Below are 23,971 nucleotides of genomic sequence, written 5' to 3'. Positions count from 1 at the left end.
CCAATGGGAAAATGGCCGACGACAAACCTCGCGAGAGTCGCGAGGAGGCCGCCGCAGCCGTCGGCTGGCCTCGCGGCCCCAGCACGGACACAGAGGCCACGGTCACCAGCACCGTCAGGCCGGGCTGGCCAGGCAGCCACGCGGAGCCGGCCGGGTTGTGGGGCTGGATCGTGCCCGTCCGCCTCCGCCGAGCCCCTGGCTGAACCTGCGTGCGCCACTTGCGTACAGTCCCTCATCCCCCCCCCCCCCCTCTTCTTGGAGGGCTGGATTTAAAGCTGCGTGGTTTATAAACTAACCCGCTGGCGGTGCAACCCCCCCCCCCCCCGGGTCACTGGCGTAACACGATCGCGTGCAGGGTTTTTAGGGCCGAGGGAGGCGGGTTTTGTTTTAAATGATGTCGTTGTAGAAAGTTTCAGAGGCCAAACGCCCAAGTTGGGAGGAACGCAGCCGGGATTGCTCCGTCCGTGCCCCAGCGCCCGGGATGAGAGAGGCGCTAAATGCCGCCTTCATCGCTGCCTCAAATATTCCCGAGTCTTGCACCCCAGGCAGCCCACTCTGCAAAGCCTTAAAGCACTTGCTTACGAGTTCAAGCGCATGGCTCGTCTCGCATGCGTCATTAAAACGAAGCGTGTGCATAAGTGCCTGCAGGATCAAGGCTTAAACCTGCTACAACTTGTATTTGACATCGGGGTGGAGGACAGGCTTGCTGGTTTAATTTAGGAAACCTTATAAATTAATGTAATGCGCTAAATAGCAACTTGAATCCTACTACGTGTGTGCTAATATCCCTTTATTACTTCCACTTTGTTACATTTACGTTCAGGTGTGTCCTCCGTGCCCAACCACTTGCTCAATTTTATATTCTGTAACTACCTCTATGAAATACATAGCAATGATTAAAAGGAAAGTAATTCTCTCGGTGCGAAGGTAGATGTGAGCTGGGCGCTTCAACTTTTTTAAGGGTCTTTAAAAATGGTTCTGCATCTGCACTTGGTGCGCGGGAAGGAAATTCCTGGTGTTTTGGTTGGTAGAATTAGTTTGCTGTTGGTGGGTTTTTTATTAATCTCCGATCATTTTGGTTGGTGCCCAATCCTGAAGTATTTGTGTACCCAAAACTCCATCAACGTCTACTCCATTCACTTTGATGGTGATTTTTAGGTGCTCCAGGCAAACAAGATCAGAACCTTTTGTCTGCAAATGAAGCAGTGGAATATGAAGGAGATTGAAAACTTGCTTACCTTTATGTAGCTGAGTAGTTCCACTAATTTTGATAGGGTGATTCCTGTGTTTAAGTGTTTGAAGGATCTGAGCTATATTTTGTAAAGTAAAATATGTTTTTAAAATATTTGTATGGGATTCAGGTTTGTCACATCTGAATGCTGAGAGCGCACAGCCTGAATGTGGAATAAAAGAGCCAAAATAAGTAAACTTTGCACAATTTGATTTTTACATAATTTTAATAAATAATCAGTTTATTTGTAAGCATATTTTATTTTTATCAAATTTAAATTTTCACAGTTGTGCAAAATTATGGGGTGTTCAGACTATCTGATAACAGTAGATGTTCAAAAAGTTAAACTGTTAAAATACAAATTGTCAACATATACAAAGTAAATATCCTTAAGTCTTTAAAACTCTGAGTTCTCAAGCAGCATTTTTCTTACTTTTGCCTATCTATAAATTTAAATTATTATAGATGGAAATATATTTTCCTCAGTTAGTGTGAGTACAGTGAAATCAACATTTACTGACAAAAATCTAATCCTTCCAAGCCTAAAAATAAGGAATAGAAGAGCAAATAAGGTCCTGTTCCTATGAACATTTATGCATTTGCTTAACTTTATTCACAGGAGCAGCCTCTTTGAAATCAAAAGGACTAATGCAAAGAGTGACATTAAGCACGTACCTAAGTCTTGGCAAGTTCAGGGACAAAGTATGTAAAATCACAAGTAAGTATAGGCTGTTTATTCAGTTACAGTACCTTAAACGGTTTGACAAGCTTATTTTGATTTGGAGATTTTGACAAAAAGACAAAAGACTGGTGTCTGGCAACTTTTTTTATACACAACAAATACAATTCCAATAAAATATTAGTCTTCATATTTGCTGAAATACACACAGGAAAAAGTAGTTATAATTAACTTTTGCTTATATAAAAAACCCAGGCTCTCTATCCCCACCCTTGTTGAGGCATTTAAGCACTACTGCAATGCAAACAGCTGTCAGAGACAGGATAAGAATGCAGAAGTCCCTTGCTCTTAATGCCATGTTCAGTTTACTAAATCATACTGCCTCACACACTGTTGAACTGCCTTTCTTTGCAGCCAAAGGTCACACTAGCTCTCAACAGATAAGCCTGCTCTTGCATGCTTATTTGCAGAAGCCTTAATTACATCAAGTATATACCACCCTTCATAAGCACAAACTGATCTGGAATTCTTTTAAATATCTATGGATTTGGGAGAGGGTGAGAGAGACAGAGAGAATACCAAGAGCAGGATAGGTGCGTGCTAATTGAATTGAAGAGCCAGAATAGTGACAGAAGCTCCTGATAGAACATAATGCAATCAAAAAAAGAACTGGCTGGAGGAAAGGGTGCCAAATGACCACCATTATGTGACTGATGCTCCTGGTGTTACTGTTTCCTTTGGGACCAAGCCTTCCAGAGCTTGGGGAATTCTTCCTGTCATGCACTAGGGAATTGAGACCCAAGAATGAGAATCTTGCATAGGTGGCATTTATGGCACAGTAATACATATTGTGAAATAATATATTGTAGTATCTAGGTTAAAAAAAACTAGCATGAATCTGCACCCATTAGATTATCAGTAATTTTTAAAAAAAGATATATCAATAGACCCCATTTATCAACAGAAATAACTATGAACATCTAGTCAGTCCTGTATGTGAAACTCCTCTAGCGGAATTAATATAATTGGCTCCAGCATTTGTGTTTATCCAGGAGCTTCAGAAATTTGTAGCCTGCTGTTTTAGACTATAGTATATAGTAATTAATTGTTTTCCAGTTGATCTTGAGAGTTTTTTTTTAAAAGGACTTTTCATAACTCGTGTTCCATTAAGTGAGTCCTAGTTCTATATAGCATAAGACTCCTGATTCAGGACTACACATGCTTAACTTGTCCTATATAGGGATGCATTCCTGGATCAGGGCTAAATTTGTATTCTCAAAGAAAAAAAGTTAAGGTTTTAAATATACATCTCAGACTACTGGTTGTTGAACTGTGGCTCAGAGATCTACTTATTACCATCACAATGTTGATGCATCTGTCAGTCTTCAGACAATGACACTTCCTTTTAGTCCAGTCCTGGGTTCATTTAGTGTTACCAAAACCATTTTTAAACAGCTAACCTAAAAACAAAACAAACAAATCCCAAACATCTCTCTGCAAAGTACTGGTATTCTGGGGGATCTAATTGAGACCCGTTACAAGCAGGAGCAACTCCTGTTGAAGGTGTTTTACCCCAGAAATTTAAAAATGTCAAAATCATTTGACAGAAACCATGTCATATCATAACTCATATCATGGCTCTATTATAAAAGAGGACAACGATTTAGTCTGAGAATTTAAAGGGTGCATAGAATGCCTAATCCAATTGAAATTTGATGAGAATTGGACACCTCTATCTTTAAATACCTTTCAAAATCCCAGCCTCAGGCTTATTTCTCTGACAATAAGAACCCAGCCGCCCTGTGGCGCTTTCAAAGGTAAGGCTTGACTTAATAAAACCATACACTGTGAAAGCCTAAATATCTATAGAGTACTGCTATATATCATACACATAAAAACTATGTTAAAAGAACATTAAGCACTCCAGAGGTAGGAAAGGGTGGAATAATGTGTCTATTAAGATTGCCTGTGCCTGTGGCATTATTCCTATACAAAGACTGTGCTGAGGCACAGATAGATTAAGGTCAAATAAATTTCCATTCATTTTGAGTGCCCAATTTGAGAGGTCCAGGGCCTGGTTTTTTAGAGTACTATTCTACCCTCACCCCCAGTCCTGCTCTTGACCCATCTGTATTTCATTCAGGCTACCTTCTCCTCCTCCTCTTCCATGCTGCTGGGTGCCAGCAAGAGACAGTTTCTCTGCTCTCAGTTCCTCTGCCCAGTGGCCTGCAACACTTGGGAACAACAATTGCAGGGAAAGTCCTACTCTCTGGTACATGCTCCCTACAGATAGAATAATCAAAGAATGTAGCTGTCAAGCTACCAAGTCTATACTGAGCATTTACAAACTAACATTGTTCTTATAATATGGCTACATTTGGGTAGTTTTGCAAGTAAATAACAAAAAACCCAGTGCTCATACAAAGACCACCCTTTTGCCAAATTATTAATCCGTTGCTCAAAAGGATAGAGGTGCTAGAACTTCTCAAACAGTGCTAAGATTTTTTTTTAAAAAACATGGGCAAAAGTATATTTTTCCCCTAATTCAATTTTGGAACTGGCTGAACTATTTTTGCATATTTAAAATAAATAGCTTGAGGCAAACACCAGCTATAGAAACAAAATATTAATCTTGATCATTGTCTACACTAGGACTCTTACCTGCAATGGTGCTCAAACATGTTTGTTTTAAAGCAGTGTTTCTCAAACCCGGGGTCCCAACCAACCCAAAAGGCAAGACTTAGGAGGGAGAGGTCGCAAGAGCAGCAGCTGCTGGCTGAGCGCGCAGTTCTGAAGGCAGCGCCGCCACCACCACCAGCAGCACAGAAGTAAGAGTGGTATGGGGGTGGGTTGTTACAGCCTGAAATATAAAAGTATAAAATAAAAAAAGTTTGAGAACCCCTGAAGAGTCTTGAACACTGGGTCCATCTTCATTTGCAGTTAAACTATTTTCAGCACATGTTCAGCTGCACCCATTGCTGACTTATCAGAAATGGGTACGTTTCCTATAGTACTCATGAAGAACTGAGGGCCAGACTCTTAAAGTTATGTAAATATTTAATCGTTTGCTGAGTCATGAGTTGACACAGCACCCTGTCACTCAAATCCCCACCAATATGCATTAAGTGGCACCTGACTGAAAGATAGGCAGTTGGCAGAGGGTGCCAATTAACTGAGTAGAGATACAGCTGAAGGGCTAAGTGGGTGGCAGTACCTCCCCTCCCTCAGCAGCTGGGTCTATATAAGTAGACAGGAAGAGTAGGCTACAGAGAAGAGCAGGAAAGATGAAAGTAGATAGGAGTGTTGTGGCTAATGTTCCTTTCCCCAGAAGCAAGTAAGGGAAGTTGACTATCAACTGTAAATATGATAGTATGTAAACAACTCTCCAAGCTGCTGATGTGTGATAGTGGGTAAGAACACCTGGAGTTGTGGTCACTTATTGAGGCTGGAAAAAACTCTCGAAGCACCCTGTCAGAAGGTGCTAAAAGATGCAGATAAGGTGCTTTTTAAAAATCCCCCTAGGTGCTTAAGTGGATTAGGTACCTAACATGCTTAGGCATTTTGGAAAATTCTACTAGATGCCTATTTGCATTGTTAGGTGCCTAAATACCTTTGAAAATCTGGCCCTGAGTTCTGCCAGGCATTTTATGTTAAGCCAGGTCAATACTTGACTCCAATTGATATTCCAACAACCTGTGATATTCTTTATTTACAGTTCGGTTGCACTCAGGAAAGTTTGAAATTCCTTTGTATGCAAAGAAGATACTTCCAATGTGATCCTTATAACTCAAAACCCAACTAACTAGGGTAAAGAAGAGCAAACAAACTAGCACAGATAAGATAAGGATTTTGGAAAATCATTTAGTGGTATAATTGAATGATCCAGGTATCTCTAAAGCCATCTTCTACTGTAATCCTGAAGTTACACTACAAAATCCAATGTCCTAGAATCTGTACAGTAAACACTGAGGTGTGGATATGTGTGATATGAAATAAAACATAGACTATTCACTGACCAGAGAAAACTCTACAACCAAAACATATGCAAAAAACATTTTAAAGAAAAGATTAACAAATAGAATGGAAACTCCAGATAGAATATGTAGTGATATCTGTACAAACTATATTTGCAGAGATAAAATAAATTAAGATAAAAAAAGACCTTTTTAAAAGCATAGACTTCTCCAGAGCCACCCTGCACTAGGCCTTCGGTTTTATGGCATAACCAGTTTGCCTTGTCTCAGAGAGTCACAGTCTTAGAGATAGGGATTATACCACAGTTGTGGGGTAAAGCCACATGACTGTTGTTTGTGGCAAGAAAGATTGTCAAAAATATATTTTAAAAAATAACACAACACTTGTTATGTAAGTTGAAGGGACAGTCATAAGCCAAATTTACAACAATAGCCTGTACATATGTGTGCTGAGAACTGAACATGCAAATCAGAAAGATACCTAACTACCCAGTTTGGATGCACAATCAGTTCTGGAATTTGCAAAAAGTTGGGAGTGTAGTTCTGGACACACAAATTTGGGGTCTTAGTTAAGGTCACTTGTCTCCATAGGTTTTTCAATACCATAGGCACAGCACATACAATACAATATATAGGTTCAGAGAAAAGCAACTAAGTTATGATAGACAGCCTCATTGTGTATGTGTAATGGTGATTCACGTTACCAAAGCCACAGTGAGAATTTTTTTGCCTATTTGTCATTTGTATGTCTAAGCTTTTGCTTTGTTCTTTGCTAATACAAAAAATTACCAAATTTAAGTGAAAAATTCCTTGTGCTAAGAACCTATATATCAAAATATTGTTACATGTAGGATTAGGGGTCCTGAGGTTTGGTAAAGAGACAAAATGTTAATGTTCTAGGTAACACTGAAATCTGTAAATGAGTTGTGAAAGAGTTATACCATTGAGTGATCTTTCTGTCCATAATATCAGCATAACATTTCCTCAATGCTACTCTCCCAAAAACCTTTACAGAGTTCCTAAACCTTAGCAAATCACTAATGTATAACATCAGAACTAAACATCCAGTGCCTCATTGCCAACACTAAAATTTTTGCCAGGGATGGTGCTGCTTGCTCTTCTGAGCCAGAAGCAGAGAATGTAGCCACCTCTTCCCTGCAGTGTTCTGCCAGCTCACAAAGCTGCTACCTTCTGGTGAAAGTTGGTATTGCAACTTTATAGAAATTCATGCAGCAGCTGTCACAATCTACCAAATTTTGGTCAGTATTGAAAACACTCCAGTCTGGTTTACAAATCCAGGGATAATTCTAGCTAAAATGAGACTGATGGCAGTTCTGCTAGTCTTCTCTAAACTAGTTCTAGGCACTAGTTCTCATTCTGTTAGGTAGTTATAAGGTCCCTGTAGTATTTTACTGATGAGCAAGACTGGTTTCAAGATAAACCTTTATTAAGAATGGAAACTGTGTAGAAATAAGATGATAAACTTCTTACTGTTCTGCAGCTGTAGCCTGTGTGCGCCTTTGTTTTCCCCTTTGAGATTTAAAACAGGTAGAGTGGTAGCAAAATCAGGCTCTAAATGGAAAGCTTGTTCTAGTCTTTACTATGGAGAAACTACTGTCTCTCCCAACACGCAACACCTCACAGAAAAAGATTGCATCAAGAGTGTACAGGAAGTGTGGCATCTCTATACTCCTTGCTGGATTTACTCTATAGCACAGGGACAGTGGAATGAGGGGGTTTCACTACAGCAATCCTACAATGGAAATATTGTGGGGGCTCTGCTGCACCCATGTAAATTCTTGCCTGTCCTAGGTGTGTGGGTGGGGGGCTGAGGGAAACAGGATCTAGAGGGGCTGGAGCAGTTGCTGTCCAGCTGGGGAATGGGATGGGAGGGTGGAGATAAGAACAGAGGGGCTGGAGAAGACACCATGGGGCCTGAGATCAGGATGTGGAGCAGGACACGGGCTGCAGTGGCCACTGCAGCATCTGGTTTTGGGGTGGGGCCCAGGACCCAAAGGGGCTGGGATGGGCCTAGGAGCAGGTAGGAATCCCCAGGACACTCTTTCACAGCCTGGAGTTGGCTGCTGCACCCTCTCTCCCATACTAAGTCTTAGTACCTTCCTTCATTTCCCCTTCTATTCCTTCACCTCCCCATTCTCAGGGAGCTTCTCCTCCCTCTGTGTCCCCTCCCTTCCCCTCCCCCCTGCTATGGCACAGCCCTGTTTATTGTAGTATCTGAGCACCATCTTTATGTATTTATGTTCACATCTTTCTGAGGTAGGAAAGTACTATTATCCCCATTTTACAGATGGGGAACTGAGGCACCGAGGATGGAATCCACAAAAGGACTTAGGCATTATGATACTGAATGTCATGGTGCCTAAAAAAATCCCAGGAACAACACTGTGATCTGCAAAGTCTCAGTTGGGCATTTATTTCTGAGGGAGAGACGAGGCTTATGACTTATCCCTGTCAATAGCATTTCCCATAGGCTGTCTTAAGTGGCTCCCCATCTAACACGTTGACTTCTGTGGATTGCATTCCAAGGTGCCTTCCCCCCTTAGTTCAATGCATAGGGAAGCCTAGGCACCTAACTCGGGCTTTGTGGTTCACAGCGTCGTTCCTGAGATTTTCCAGATGCCACGATATTCAGCGCTCCAACGCCCTTTGTGGATCTGGGCCTAAATGATTTTCCCACAGAATACACAGGAGATCTGTGGCTGTACAGGAAATTAAATCCAAATCTCAGGCTAGCACCTGACCCACTGGAGCGTCCTCCTCCCTTTCAATAAAACAAATATAAAGTTTCTAGGCCAGGCCCTTATTGTTTTGTTTTGTTATGCAATGCCAAAAAGCATTAGAAGAATTTTCACAAAGTGAAGAAGGGATAATTACTCACCTATAATGCTACATTTCTGCAGATAGTTAACTGGCTTTCAACTTGTGAGTCCCAGGTCTCTAACATGAGACAGGCCACTAAGGAGCCAAGAGCCAAGAGAAAATTCTTCTGAATGGTATCTTTAGGGAAGAAAAAAATTACTTACTTGTAATTCTGCTTCTCTCAAGATATAATTTCAAAGGGATTCTCACCCTTGGGCCTTAGCTTTTTACTGGATTGTCTCACTCTACTGAGCTGAGACACAAGAGTTGGAATATAAATATCTAGATTATCATTAAAGTACACCTATATTTTGCTACGTTCCATAACTGAAAAATGGCTTGTCTGATTCCTCTTAAAATTTCCACTGGCTGAAGAGCAAAACATTCTTTCTAAGAGATTTAGAACTAGGGTAGAGTGGTGGCAAAATCAAGCTTGAAATGGAAAGTTGGTTGTAGTCTTTACTAAGGAGAATCTATTGTCTCTCCTTAATATAAAGCTAAAAGGAAGACAAGAATATAACGAAGGAATGTGTAAAAAAAATTATATCTTTTGTGATTAATCTTATAGTACTAACAAAAAAGTAGATATCCTTGAAATGGAGTTAAACTTTACAGGATATAAAAAAAACAAACCCTGATGTTATAAAAGTAACCAGTACTTATCATACTTATTGCTTTTAAAGATTGCTTTCCACTATACTTTTATTGCATTTGTAAATCCTTTTCCCTTCTTCTCAGCTACATGCCCAGGCCTTTTTCAGTCAAGACAGTCTCAGGGTGTTTTAATTAATTAATAATAATAATATCACCTTCATTAAATTAGCAATTTAGGATATATCAAAGTTAAGAAAGACTCTTGTTTTGCTAGTTTGCTAGTGGGGGGATCCTGGTAAAACGCTCAGACTTTGATGAATTTAGGATCTGAGACAGTTTGCAGTAGGAACATACTTCAGCTCCTCCAAATACGAAGACAGTGTATTGGAAGCAGCACGAACTTTCTGGCTGGTACTTGTCCCTGACTGCAAAAGTACCAGCTATCAATCTGACCGTTGGTGTCTGGATATGCTACTCACACCCTTCATTTTTCGAACACAGGCTGCCATGTTAGCTGACTTCTCCTAGCAGCCTGCAGAAGAGAGGAGTGGCAGAGGGAAGCCAACTCATTTCCACAAGCACAGCAGAATGCCTTAAATGTGCGGGGAGGAAAAGGAGTAAGAAATGAGTCACTTTGCATGCACACCCTGATGGTAATGCTGACGGTCACTGAAAAGCTTCACCTAGAAGGAAGCTTGCAGTGAGACTGACAGAGCAGGCGTATTGAAAAACATTGAACCTCAGGCCTGCGCATCAGGAGGTAGCTCTGGGAGATCACTATGAGACAGCAAAGGCAGGACCTTACTAGACTCTGCATTGTGAAAAAAAAGGGTGGAGCAGTACAGCGCCACAGGGGGCCGCTGGATGGAGATCCGCTCAAAGACCACACACTCGGTCGGCAGCGTCCATTACACATTATGAATCGCGGCCCCAGGGCCGGTTGGAGTGGCGGTGGGGGCTCGCGCAGCAGCTCCCATTAACCCGGGGGGGGGGGGGGGCTGAGTGTCGAAAGGCCGGTGTTAATTAGGCCAACCACAGCTCCTGCCCCGCGAGGGAGCGCGCGATCGCCGGGCAGCATGCAGGGGCACGTGCTGGGCATTTCCCGGAGCGCGCGCCGGCTCCCGGGCCCGGAAGTGAGCTCGCCTTAGCCCCCCACTACAGCGCGCGCGCGCTGGGCGCCCGTTACCAATATGAATGTGTTCCCTGTCACGTGACGGCGGCTCGGCGGCCACTGACTGACTCGACCCGGCGGGGGGCGGGGCTCCGGGCCAGTGTGGGCGGGCATTGGGCAGCGCGGCTGGGTAGGTGGGTGAGTGGCGCTGTTCGAAGCCGGCCGGCGGCAGCCGCTTGGAGCCCGGTGCGGGGTCAGGTCAGGTCGGGTCGGGTCAGGTGTCGCCGGCCGGAGGTCCCAGACTCTAGAGCCCTGCAAGGAGGCAGCGACACCTCGGCCCTGCAGGAGGGACAGGACAGGAGCGGAGCGGAGCTCGCTGTGCCCCACTACAGGGCGGGGAGCAGGGACCGCCCGTTACCGTCCAACCCGCGCGGCTGGGGGCTGGCGGTTTAACACCCCCGCCCCGGGTTACTGTGACCCCCCCCCCCCCTCCGCTGGTTCAGTTACCACCTCCCCCTTTACTGTGCGCCTGCCTGCGCTGGGGGGGGTGGGGCGGGGCGAGGGTTTGATGCCCTCCTCCCCTGGGCAGGGCTCAATGCTGCCCGTTACTGTGTAACAACCCCCTCGGCTGGGTGTTTAACACCCCCGGCCCCAGTTACTGTGTAACTAGCTCTGCTGATGCGGGGAGAGGGTTTAATACCCCCAGTTACTGTGTAAACCCTTCTCCACTGGGGGAGGAAAGAGGTTTAATTATCACCCCCCTCGCTGTGTAACTTCCTCCACTGGGGGGTTTGGGAGAGGGTTTAATGCTCCCCTCCTCTGCACCCAGTTACTGTGTATCCTTCCTCCACTGGGGTTGGGATAGGGTTTAATATCCTACCCCCATTAATGTGTAGCACCCCACTTCCCATTACGTACAGGGTGATCCTTCTGACTCAAATTCCTCCAAATTTCAGTGATGGAACTCCAGCTCTGAATTTTGTGGCTGGGGCTTGTCTGTAAATGTAATGTTGTTATATGATGATTGCAGTTTGATGAAAGGTTTGGCCTGAAGTTCTTTCTGCAACTGGTCATGTAACAGTAACTCAGGCCTGATCTGGAGTTTTTACTGGCTTTGTACACATCTTGTGATAAACTGTTTCCTGAAAGCCTGTAGCATCCTTTGTTCTTTAAGGCCTTGTCTACAATTGATTTTTTTTTTCTTGCACTATACAGCTCAGTGGTACAGTTCTACCTATGGTAGCAACAGGGGGAGCTGCTTGACCTGTGTGCCGGTGTTTAAAATACCCCAGCCAGTCTACAGCAGCTGCCACTAGTGAAGCTGAGAAATGGCAAATTTAAACTCTCCTTTCCGCCCCCACCTCCAAAAAAAAAAAACAAAAAAAACCTTTGTAGACACAGACTGACTCACTCCATGTCTGCAGTTCTTTCAGAGCATTTTAAAAGGCTGACAAAATAGTATAGTTGAAAGCTTCCAAGCGCAGTGGTTTGTGCTCCATTGATTTGATTCAGAATACTTAAGACTCCTGTCTAGTTACAGTCAAGCAGGATGTAGTTCAAGGAGCTCTTCAAAACTCGCTCCCAGATCTCTGCTACTTTGTCCTGTAATTTAACATTTTTTATGCTAAGTGTCCCTTCTTGCAGTCCTTACTGTGCCAAAATACATTGGCGTCACTGGTCATTTTGCTGGAGTAAGGACTGCAAGATGAAGTACTAAATTATGTGTTTTGGAATCATATTTCTAGTAAAAGACATATTTGTTTACATACATGTAAAACCTGAATCCCTTTTTTTAAAAGTGACTTTTTAAAATTTCTAGAATATACCTGTTGGAAGAACTAAATGGCTCCAAAAGGCAAAATAAAAAACAAGAAATACAAGTGCTGCCCTTGTTTGTCATCACCATCTTTACAGGAAGATGCTGCTGGAGAGCAGGTGCGGTGTTAGCATTTTTATCTGAGGACTGGGGAAAGGGAATTGAGTTTGTAATATGCTGGAAGTTTATCCTTGGTGACTATATTAACTGACACATTTTATCCTGTGTTAATAGCTCTTCTTGCTCTATCCTGTAATACACCTTGTAGTATTATTTACACTTAAATTATGCTCAGACCCACTTATACACCACCTCTGATTTTGACTCCACTTTTTCATCTGGCCCTTTAAGTGCAGACATGTCCTTGAATCTCTGACCTGGCTGGAGAAGGCTCCCGGCAGGGCATTCAGATTCTTCTTATTTCCATCAACAGCTTCCTTTAAATTGAGATTTCAAAGGAAGAGCTCCACGCAGTCTGTATCCTGAAGCGCTAGAGGGAAGTCCATTGGTGATCTGCAGCCCCTTTGTACTGGTTAACTGCAGGAGGTATCTCTGCTTGGAGCAGGGGCATGCCTGTGGTGTGGTGCCTGTGGTGTGCCTGCGATTCTGTGGTGAGGATTGCCCTTATGCCCCAGCTGTCATAGTATTTGTCTACACTGCAATGTAAGCCCAAGGCATGTAGCACTTAAATTATCAGACCCTGGGTATGTTAATCTAGAGTTTGAGTGTCTACACTCATTTGTAATATGAGGTTAGGAATTGTTTAAGCTTGCAGCTCCAGTGTCTACATGGTATTATGCAGGGCTGAGTCCAACCTCACATAGCCCAGTCTTCCTGGGACCCTCCCAACATGTGGCTGCTGTAGCCCTTTGTTCATGGTACAGTGTGGAAAAATTAGACTGTCCAGAGGAAAAAGAAAGTTGATTGTGGAATACTTTTGGCAGACTCCCAGAGTACAAGACCTTTGGGGCTATGTCCACACTGCAAAGCAGTTGGGCTTAAGCCCTGGATTTCAACTTGAATCAGGCTCAGACCCTCCACCCCTTCTCCGTGGGCTTGAGGCCCTAGGTCAGTGTGATTTGTGTGTAGATGGAAGGGGGGTTAGGCTTGAGACTGAGTTTGAACCCTGGGCTTACACTGCAGTATAGGCATACCCACAATGTCCAAAGAGGCTATGGCAGCTTGAACACAAGCTGAGTTCTACTTTAACATGCCCTAGTGTCAGAAACTGGCCTTGAGTCCTATGATGGGGGGGAGTGAAAGCTGTTTCATACCCCAGGCTCTCTAAGGGCACAGAGATGAGTCCGGTCTCATATAGCTCTGAAACTTTTCAGAATCGGTCTCTGCAGCCATCCTTTGCCTAGGTAACTCTCCTTTCCACTTATTTTTCTGGCAGATGCAGTTGTCTCAGAGCTTTACTTGTATACTTTCTGATATAAGAAGTGAAAGAGGCCATGATCCTTCCCCTTTTTTTGATATTTTGGGGCTTTCTACCATACGCAGGAAAAATCTTATAGATGCTATTTACCCAGATCCTAATAATAATATATTAAGAAAAGCTGTGGGAGGACTTCCCGAAGAGAGAGATTGCCAACCTACAGAACATCAGCGATCCCCCATCAAAAATCATGAGATTAGAATATATGAGCTTTATGTAGATAAAGTTCCTGATTGTTCTTTGTTTTGTCTGTCCTCTGACTTTGCTTAACTCTGGAGACAAGGGAAAGTCTCAGGTTCCCTGTTGTACACAATTCAGGCTGGAAACTTAGCAGCTCTATCTGACCATCGCCGCTCTCAGTCCAATCATCCCCAGTTCTTTGCTATTCTCAAGCTTGCCCCAGAATCCAGGCTGTAGCTGCAGCTTTCCAGTTTCTACTTTAACTGATCCTGGTTTCTGTCTTTCCCATTCCAGCTCCTCCTCCTGCTCTCCTCTTTATTTAGGCCTACATCTGCCTAATTCCAAACAGCACCAATTTGGAGCAAAATACTTCAGGAATAAGTGGGTTAGCAAGCCTTATCTACTGCACAAGAACAATGGTGTTTTTGACAAGCTCTCCAGAATAGAAGTGCTGCAGCCACAAACAGACTATTATCCTGTTAGGTTGATATATTTCCACAAAGTCAAACTAGATTAAATACTTGAATCTGGGTATTCATTTCATATGTTTTTTATGGTGTCTCAGTTGAATCAACTGAAATTGACAAGCACGTTGCAATGAGATCATCAAAGTTAATCAAGCCAGATATTTCAGATAAATATAACTTCCCAGGTTAAAATTAATAACCTTTAGCATTAGCAAGGGGGCGCTTTCCCAATCTGCCCTTTAAAAAATATCCACACACCATGTGAATATAAAAAAAACCCAAAAAAAACCCCAACTCATCACCTTTCTGTGATTTGACTTCAGAAGAAAAAATTAACATCAGAAATTTCAGCTTACACCTTTCTTAAGGCTGGACTGTGGCTAGAGTTCCTGTGCTATGACCGCTCAGCCCAAGCCCTGGAGCCTCTCCAGAGAGACACTCCTACCTCCTCTATATCAGATGGGGTAACAAGCTACCAGTCTCAGTGAATCAATAGAATTTTGGGGGGATGCTTTTTATTTGCTTGAACAACTATCACAGCTGAGGTGACATTTTCTGAAGCTTCCTGAAATACTCACCTTTGGACTGAAACTAATCCGGAGAAATTTCTAATCCAAAGATACAACTTTTAAAAAAGTTAGAAGGGAGTGAAAACAGAGGTTTGGATTGGCTCATACAGTAGTGATGGTGCCATTCACTATACTTGTTCTGGCAGGGAAGCAAGGAAGTCTGCAGCTCAGTAATTGTCTTAGCACTGTGTTTTAATGAAATCTATATGCACCTTCCTCTCTTTCAGACCAGTTCTGTTTCATCTTTTTAGTTTAAAAAAAAATGCAAAGATGTATAAACATCCCTCTTCAGATTTAGTTTGGCACTTTTCAGATCATCAATCACTACTAGTAAAAATGTCTTCTTAGAAAGTACAGCTGTCTGTTTTAAGAGAAGATACGTTTTATAATTTTTTAAAAATTACAAACTTGGGCCCCAATTCTGCAAAGTTACACATGTGCATAAGCATTTGCAGCATCCGATCCTAGAAAGTTAAATGCAAAAAAAACTAAAATAGCATTTACATTATGTAGATGAAGAAATGTAAAAGGTGTGGTTCCAATAAGAAAGTTAACTTGGCCATGTTTCTCCTGTATATTTTCTAGTATATGTCTTATGAAAACGGTCTCCTGGTGTAGGTGTATGTAGAGTAATCCAGTCTTGAGGTGTCTTGAGATAACTGTAACAATGCCCAGCCCTAGAAGAAAATTCCATCTTCTAGCCAAATGGAGATTTCAAGGAAGTGATCCTTTCCACTACTGCAACCTTGATTATATCATTAAAATAAAAGAAAGTTAGAAAAGCTAACATTCCTACCAAAATGTTAACTCTGGCAGCATGCTCTTATCTAATATTTTCTGTATAAATTGCTATATTAGTGATTTTTCCTAGCAGCAGCATCAGTGCCTATATGCCAAAGGCTACCCAAACCACAGCCCATTCAAGATGTTCAATGTGAGCAAATTAACAGTGCATTATGCAACTTCCTTGAATTTAATATATTATATATGATTGTCAGAGAACATATGAAAAATTATATTTTTGCCATGCTGCAGATATTGGAGCAGCACATCAGACTGAACTTTTCCCATAGCTATTGCAGGTTTGTAGCACTTTTTACACATATGATGTGACATGTTTGGATTATGGGAGCAAAGAATAGCTAGTATGTGCTATTGTGTTAACACAGTTTTGTAAGTTACTGTGTATTGGATAAGTTTGTTACATTACTTATATGCTTAATATCTTTTTTTTAGCTTACACAGTTTGAACCAGATGAGGAAATTAAACTTTTATATCAGTTTGGAAGCTATCTTGATTACATAGAAACTCCCAAAAAAGGTCCTGGCAAAATGAAAGGCAAATCCAAAAAGCATGGAAGAGAATGGAAGACACAGGAAAATGAAAGGAAAAATAAGGCTAACTTCTGCAACAGAAAGAAAAATGTGGGTTTGTGTGAAGAGAACACTGCTGATGACATTAATCTTAAAAAGAATAAACATCTTAAAAAAAACAAACCTGATACTGAAGCAAAAAGTCATTTGAATTCAACAAAAACAGATTTTTGCAAGAAGCAAAACTCTTTTGTCCCCTGGCCTTTTGTTGAAAAGAAAGCAAAGAAAATAAAGCTACTTCAAGATAACCAAGTAATTGATGGTAATGAAGAGAGCTCTAGAGAAGTAAATCACAAACAATATTATAAAAACTCTCGAACAGTACAGAAAAGTAATACTCGAAGCAAACAAAAACGTCTCTGCCTTCCCTCATCACATAATTCTTTTGTAACTGAGAATGGTGAACATAATGAATTAAGTTGTAGAAATAGTTCTTGTTCTCAGGCACCTTGCAAACGTGAAGGTCTTGATTCTACTGTGCACTATTTTAGTGGTGGAATCATAGCAGGTTTTAAAAAGCACAGGAAATTGGATAAGGAAGTCCCTGTTGGCTGTTTACTAGGCTCCAACACTACTGAAATAAACAGTTGTACTAGTAGTACAGAGCCTCTTTTGTCATCTAGTCCAGCAGCTCTGGAGATTAAAACTTATGACTCAGAAGATGAAGTCAATGTGGAAACCCTGAGGGATAAGGCAGCTTCTCTTATGAACTCAAAAACTGAAGCAATATGCAGCAGTTTTGATCTTAGTCAAGAGCTTTTTATAACCCAGAAGTCTTTTTTACCAGGGCAGATTCCCAATAAAAGCAGTACTTATTTATCCCTCTACAGTCAAAACCATGCTAAAGATGCAAGTTTAGAAAGAAGTGTTAAACAAAGAAACAGTACAGATACTTTGGCGTTTTCTCAGATGTCTTCAAATAGAGAAACATGTGATGAACACTGTCAGTTTTCTCAGTACGATTTGACACCAAGTATGGGTAGAAAGTCCGCTACAAGAGAGAGTGCAATTCAGACAGAAGATTTTTTCAGCTCTCCAGCATTTGCTTCCTCTTTAATGAGAGAGAAATTTACAGATTGCCATGAACAACCACTGGACCTCACTTTGCCTTACAGAATTAGGTCAAGAGCTAAGAATACAGGAAGATTATCCTTAGGTGGTGCAGGTGATGGTGTTCATGTGTCCTCCAAACACATGTTAGAGCCTGTGTGTCATATAGAAAATCATCCTGCCGGTCCAGTGTTTGAGGACAAAAGGGAAAATCATGTGTTCACTCAATCTCAAAAATCAGATGAGGTGAAATATATTCAGATGCTGCTTAATTCATCCTATTTCTTTAAAGTGAAAGGGGATTCAGATAATATAGTTTCTAGAACACAGTTAGTGAAGCCAAAGTTAGGAAACAAGAAAAAAAGAATAGTTGCAGACAGCACAAAACAGGAGAAATCCTAGCTGAGAAGGGTATTAGACCCACAGTGCTGAATAAATAAATAGTGTGCTTATAGACACATTCTTTTTTTTTTTTTCAAAGTGAGTTTTAATTTCAAAGACTGCTTTATTCATTATTTCAGAACAACAGATGATAGCAGGTAGGCTGGAAAGGAGTACATTTGACATTATAACAGGTACAGTTTTAACTTACTGAATTCAGCAGTCACATTGGGCCTTTTCCACACTAAGTTGCATATACACCATCTGTACGCCTTATCTATTTTCACCAGTTAAGATATACACATTTTATAGCTTTAACTTTAGATCAAGCACTCCTGTGTATTAAATATGTTGTGAAAACATCTCTTCTCATAAAACTTTTAATATAAATAGTTTAATGAGATCCTCAAATGAATCATATGCTAGTTAGTTATTATGTTGTTCTATGTTAAGGTTAGTTGTAGAGTAAGTTAATTTCTGTAGTTTAAAAGAAAGTTTTTATTTCCCCAGAATTTATACTGCATAATTCAGATAAATAGGGAAGGTATTTAATCAAATATTACAAAGAAAAAAATTTTTTTTTTTTTATTGGTGTACCTACAGTAGCAATTACAAAGGTGAACAAGAACAGTCATGAAAAAGACACAACTATGTATTTCTAGGTGAAAGAATGACACCTTCAAGTCCTGGCCTATTTTATTGTAGAGAAGGGCAGGTCATATTTTTTGTTTCCCTTTTCTAGAAATAGCTGGCAAGACTGCACTTACACATAACTAGAAATGTGCAAAATACTGTTTGTTCTGGGTTGCCTCAATCAAATGCAGTAATGTTCAGATTTTTTTGGTGCTTACTTGACTTCAGATTTGTTGTTTTTATTTTTACAGTTAAACCTCCAGGCTTCAGAGCATGAGAAATAAACATTGTTTTAAAAATTAAAAGTTATTTAATAGTCCTCCAGATGACAGAGGCATCATGAAGAATATTTATTTTAGTTCACGTTATTAATTATTCTTCATACTTATGTGGTGGATTATATATTCTTACCTTCTGTTCTCCATACGTATGTTATAATAGTTAGTTATAAAAAAATTGTAGCATTTTGAAATTAAATATTACCTTTTATTAAACAAAACTGTTCTTTACTGTGACTGTAGAAGGTAGTATTTTTGAAGGTGACAGAAAGAAAGCACTCTACATTTTAAAATTCAGTACTTAATTTATATACAGGGAACATTCCTCATTGTTCTTCACCCAGCAGCCTGAACCATTTGATGTCTTTGTTCCTTTTTATCTTCAAATGTGAACCTGCTAAGCTGCTTTTCCTTCATTCTTGAATTGTAAACCCAAAAATGGTTCTTCCCTCAATTCTCAGCAAAAATGTAACAGTGCTGTAGGTCTCATGCTATGAAGACTTCATTATTTATGTAAAATATGATACATACATTTCTTAGTATACATTGATTTCTCATAAATAATTGAGTTAAGCTACAGTTTTCAAAAGAAGTGAACAAAATATGTTTAGTTCATTATCTTTGCTTGTGTAAGTGTTTAATTGCTAATTTGTAATATACAGTAATTTAAAATAATTTCCTACTCATTTGTGAGACTCAATCAGATTCTACTGTACCAAAAACAAACTCTGAAAACAGAAAAATAGATGCCCCTGTGCCTACATCAGACATTAAGAATGGGTTTGATAGTGATACATGGGACCAGATCAGTAGCAAGAGAGGGATATAGTTCCACATCATTAATGTTGCAACCTAACCCAGTTTTCACAGGACCATTCCCATTCTAGTGTATTGACCACTAATTTAGGCAAGCTAGAGACCAATCCTGTAATCAGCCCACACACTAAACCCCCATTGATTCAATATGAGTTTAGTCCATAGAATGACTGCAAAATAGCTAGTAAATTGATGAGCTCTGGTCTACACTACAAACTTATGTCACTATAATAATTATTTTGTGTGGATTTTCCCCACCCCCGAGCAGCGTCATTATGCTGACCTAGCCCTCTGGCATAGACAGAGCTATGTTGTTGGGAGGGCTTCTCCTGCTGACATAGCTATAGCCTCTCAGAGAGCTGGAGTACCTACACGCTGCCAAGAGAAGCTGCAATGCTGTAAGTGTAGACATTTGAGTCCCTACAAATAAATGCAAATTTTTGATGTTTGTCATTAAAATGCAATTACAAAAGTATTATTTGTAACACAAATCCTCATTTATCAAAACATACATATTTGAGGTAAACTGCTTCTTCTTCTTTGAGTGCTTGCTCATGTCCATTCCCAAATTAAGGGTGTGTGTGCATGCCATATGCACTAGTGCCGGACAACTTTTTCCTCAAGTAGTGTCTGTAAGAGCCGACTCTAGCGCCCCCTGCAGTGGCATGCACATGCACCTGCATATAGGTGCCGTCAGCTCTCTCCTCCCTTCTAGTTCCTTCTTGCCGCCAGTGACGGTGCTGGAACATCTCTTGCCTTTGCAAGTCCTCTTGCTATACCTAATGGTTTCATTGGTCTAGGTGACAGTTAATAGTTATTTCTTAGTTGTAATTGGTTCCAGTTTGTTAGTTGTTAGAATCCAAGGTTCGGGGTATGCTCCATTCCCTGGGGTTTAAACCCTGTGCTTCGTGTAAGAAGCCTATGCCGAGGAGCGACCCACATCTAAGTTGTTTAAAGTGTCTGGGAGAAGCGCACGTCATTGAGAGGTGCAAAATCTGTAGATGTTTTCGTCCTCGGACTAAGAAATAACAAGATATCTATCTTAAGGCCATCCTGATGGAGTCAGCATTTAGACCGGTGTCGGAGCCCGGTAGAGCTGACTGAGCACAACGGCCTCGGCACGCAGCACTCCTCCGGCACCCTCCGCCTCATCGCTGCACCATTCACCATGTCTGGTACTGAAGAAGAGGCCAAAGAAGACTCGCACGGAGCAGTGTCACTCCCCTGCAGAAAAGACTAAAGGGGACCAGGTGAGACCTGGGTTGAGCCGCCAATCCTCCCTGCCTCAGAAGGGTTCCTCGCAGCTGTGAACATTGACCCCGGCACTGGGCCCTCCACCAACTCCAGGTAGTGGTAGAGGCCCTCACTGCCTGGTGGTGCCATCGACCTTGGAGGCTTTCCAGGCTATGAAAGACTTCCTGGCATTGCTCTGAGAAACAGTCCCCTTCTTCGAGGCATCGTTCACCGGTGTGCAGGCAGTCCCCACAGTTGAGGCCATGCTTTCCGGGTCGGGACAGTGTCAGACCGGGCTCCCAACATTGGTCTCTGGAGGACTGGCACCATGCGGAACACTGTCACAGAGCTCTCGAGCGACGCAGGTTGTCAGGCTCGCGGCACATCTTCCCGGCGCTGCAGCCTCACTTGCCTAGTCCATGCAGGACAGCAAAGGACAAAAGCAGGTCCCGGCACGCCCACCACTCAGGATCCCCGCACCTCTCTCCGGTGCCCAAGCAGTGTGCCTCACATGGCACCATGCGATATTTGGACTCGGTGCCACCAAGGCCGTTGGATAAAGGCACATCCTCGAACAGTGGGGAGCTTACTCAGACGAGGCAGATTGCAGCACCGATGCCTGGCTTCCCTATGGCGCCGCCAGTGGGAACATGGCCACAAAGTCAATGGCCCGGACTGTGGTCCTTATTGGTGGGGGTTTCACTTGGGGATTCCACAGCCCAGCTCCAGGAGAAGAACTTCGATGCTGCAGTTCTCCATTCCTCAAGGTTTGGTAGCACACTTGGACTCGGAGTCCAACTATGAGGACTCACGCGTCTTGAGCCTGGGGGAATCTACCTCTCCCAGAGCAGAGGTACCTCCCCCACCTCAGCTACCGGCCTCCTCATCGTCGTCTCTAGATGAGGCAGTCATGGGCCCTTCATCAGCAGAACCGTTAGACGATTTCAGGGTACACCAGAGCTTGCTGAAAAGGGTGGCCTCTAATCTGGGCCCTAAGATAGAGGAGTTGAACAAGCCAGTGGAAAAGCTCTTTGGCCTGCAGCTATGTGGTTCCCCATGCCAGACTGCACCTTGGACCCCTCCAGATGTGGGTGGCATCAGTGTATTCTCCAGCCAGGCACCCCCTGGACAGGATACCTGTGGTTCCTCCGGAAATACTTACCTCCCTGGTGTGGTGGACAGATCTGCGTCGGGTGCTCTCAAGAATGCCTTTTGAGATGCCCCAGCTGTCGCTAACACTGATTTCCAGTGCTTTAGACCGGGGATGGGGCTCTTACTTGGGTTTCCCAAAGACCCAGGACATGTGGACCTCAGGGGAACTGTGGCTACATATCAATATCAGGGAACTCAGGGCAATTCATTTATCTTGTACAGTCTTCCTACCACATCTTACCAACAAAGTGGTGCAGATACTCACAAACAATACAGCCTTCGTATATTATATCAACAGGTGGGAGGGAAGGGCCCAATCCCCAACCCTGTGCAAGGAGGCCGTGAGTTTCTGGGACTTTTGTGTCACTCACAACATTCACCCAATCGTGGTACATCTTCCAGGGGTCAACAACTCTGGCGACTCAGCAGGTCCTTCTGCTCTCGCCACAAGTGGTCCCTCCATCCGGAGGTAACGACCCCCATCTTCCAGCGGTGGGGCTCTCCCCAAGTGAACCTCTTTGCCACCAGGGGCAACAAGAAGTGCCCTCGCTTCTGCTCCTGTCAAGTTCTCATTGTGGGCTACATCTCAGGCACCTTTCTCCTCTCCTGGTCGGGGGGTCTCTTGTACACCTTCCCACCAATACCTCTGATCCACAAAGTTCTGAAGGTGAAGAGGGACAGGGCACGGGTCATGCTTGTAGCACCAGCATGGCCCTGGTAACATTGGTTCAGGGTGCTTCTGGAGTTTGGCGGGACCCAGGCGTTGGACCCTGCTGCTGCGGCCGGATGTCCTGTCTCAAGATCGAGGTTGCCTGCTCCACCTGGAGCTGAGCTCCCTACATCTGACGGCATAGATGCTCCATGGCTGAGTCAGAAGTAGCAGGCCTGCTCAGCCCAAATTCAGTGTGTGCTGCTAGAAAGCAGGAAGCCATCAACCAGATTGGCCTATAGGGCTAAGTGGAAGCACTTCACCTGCTGGGCGACCAAATGTGAAGTGTCCCCAGTGGAGGCGTCAATCCTGACAATTCTGGAGTATCTGCTCCGCCTAAAGCAAGGGGGATTGGCCTTCTCGTCTGTTAAGGTCCCTGTAGTGGCCATATCTGCTTTCCACCCCTTAGTGGAAAGTAAAACAGTCTTTTTGCATGAAATGATGACCAGGTTCCTTAAGGGCTTAGAAAGGCTTTTCTCATCAATAAGGGAGCCTTCTCCTCAGTGGGACTTGAACTTGGTCCTTTCTAGACTCACTGGTCCACCTTTCAAACCCCTGGCCTCGTGCTCCCTTACGCACCTGTCCTGGAAGGTTGCCTTCCTAGTGGCTATTATGTCTGCCAGATGAGTTTTGGTGATCAGGGCACTGACATCAGAACCATCCTACACGGTGTTCTTTAAGGACAAGGAAGGTCCAACTGCGCCCATACCCAGCCTTTTTGCCTAAGATATTCTTGCACTTTCACCTTAACCAGGATATCTTTCTACCTGTCTTTTGTCCCAAACCTCACAGCTCCAGTGAAGAGAAATGCCTGCACTCTCTTGATGTGTGAGCTGGCATTTTACATCGACAGGACCAAATATTTTAGTCGTTCGATGCAACTCTTCGTGGCTGTTGAGACCGAATGATGGGACTGCCGGTTTCTTCGCAGCGTGTCTCGAAATGGATTACGGTCCGCATCCAAACCTATTATGAGCAGACCTGAGTCACGCTTCCGGGGCCATTGACAGCCCACTCAACAAGAGCGCAAGCCTCATTTGCGGCCTTCCAAGCTCTTGTCCCCATCCAGGACATCTGCAGGGCCACTACCTGGTCATCGGTACGTACCTTTGAGGCCCACTATGCCTTAACACAGCAAGCTTGGGATAACGATGGCTTTGGTAGAGCAGCGCTTCAAGTGTCACATCCATGAACTCCTGCCCACCTCCAGAGACAATACTGGCGAGTTACCTAATTTGGGAATGGACATGGGCAAGCACTCGAAGAAGAAAGAACAGTTACTTACCTGTAACTGTTGTTCTTTGGAATGTATTGCTCATGTCCATTCCACACACCCCCGTCTTCCCCTCACTCGGCATTCCAGCAAGAAGGAGCTGAGAGGGAGGGGGAGCCGATGGCGCCTATAT

The 23,971-nt window shown here is 43.1% G+C and overlaps 1 protein-coding gene across 9 annotated transcripts; it reads left to right on the top strand.

Annotated features, from left to right (window-relative positions):
• The first annotated feature begins 833 nt into the window (after positions 1–833).
• Positions 834–18,886, top strand: LOC137148175 (uncharacterized). 9 transcript variants are annotated; one of them, XM_067540824.1, is made up of 7 exons: positions 834–927; positions 1,851–1,949; positions 4,605–4,738; positions 9,860–10,727; positions 12,289–12,404; positions 12,719–12,831; positions 16,176–18,886. In XM_067540824.1, the coding sequence occupies exon 7, from the start codon at positions 16,272–16,274 to the stop codon at positions 17,763–17,765; it is 1,494 nt and encodes a 497-aa protein (XP_067396925.1). In that variant the 5' UTR covers positions 834–927; positions 1,851–1,949; positions 4,605–4,738; positions 9,860–10,727; positions 12,289–12,404; positions 12,719–12,831; positions 16,176–16,271; the 3' UTR covers positions 17,766–18,886. The 9 variants fall into 9 exon arrangements, with proteins under 9 accessions (XP_067396925.1, XP_067396922.1, XP_067396921.1 ...); XM_067540821.1 differs by lacking the exon at positions 12,719–12,831 and having other exon boundaries at positions 9,860–9,975; XM_067540820.1 differs by lacking the exon at positions 12,719–12,831 and having other exon boundaries at positions 9,860–10,659.
• Positions 18,887–23,971: the final 5,085 nt, after the last annotated feature.

Source organism: Emydura macquarii, unplaced genomic scaffold (genome assembly GCF_026122565.2).
Source record: "Emydura macquarii macquarii isolate MOO-44397 ecotype Brisbane River unplaced genomic scaffold, CSIRO-AGI_Emac_v2 contig_587, whole genome shotgun sequence".
Classification (NCBI taxonomy): Eukaryota; Metazoa; Chordata; order Testudines; family Chelidae; genus Emydura; species Emydura macquarii.
Note: the sequence above shows the minus strand (reverse complement) of the source record. Positions and strands in the feature narration are given on the sequence as shown.

Bases quoted from the DNA above. Each gene is read 5' to 3' on its own strand.
- LOC137148175 (XM_067540821.1), top strand. From the start codon at position 12,312: ATGGCTCCAAAAGGCAAAATAAAAAACAAGAAATACAAGTGCTGCCCT. The intron at 12,405-16,175 runs GTGCGGTGTTAG...TCTTTTTTTTAG, and splicing joins AAGATGCTGCTGGAGAGCAG to CTTACACAGTTTGAACCAGA.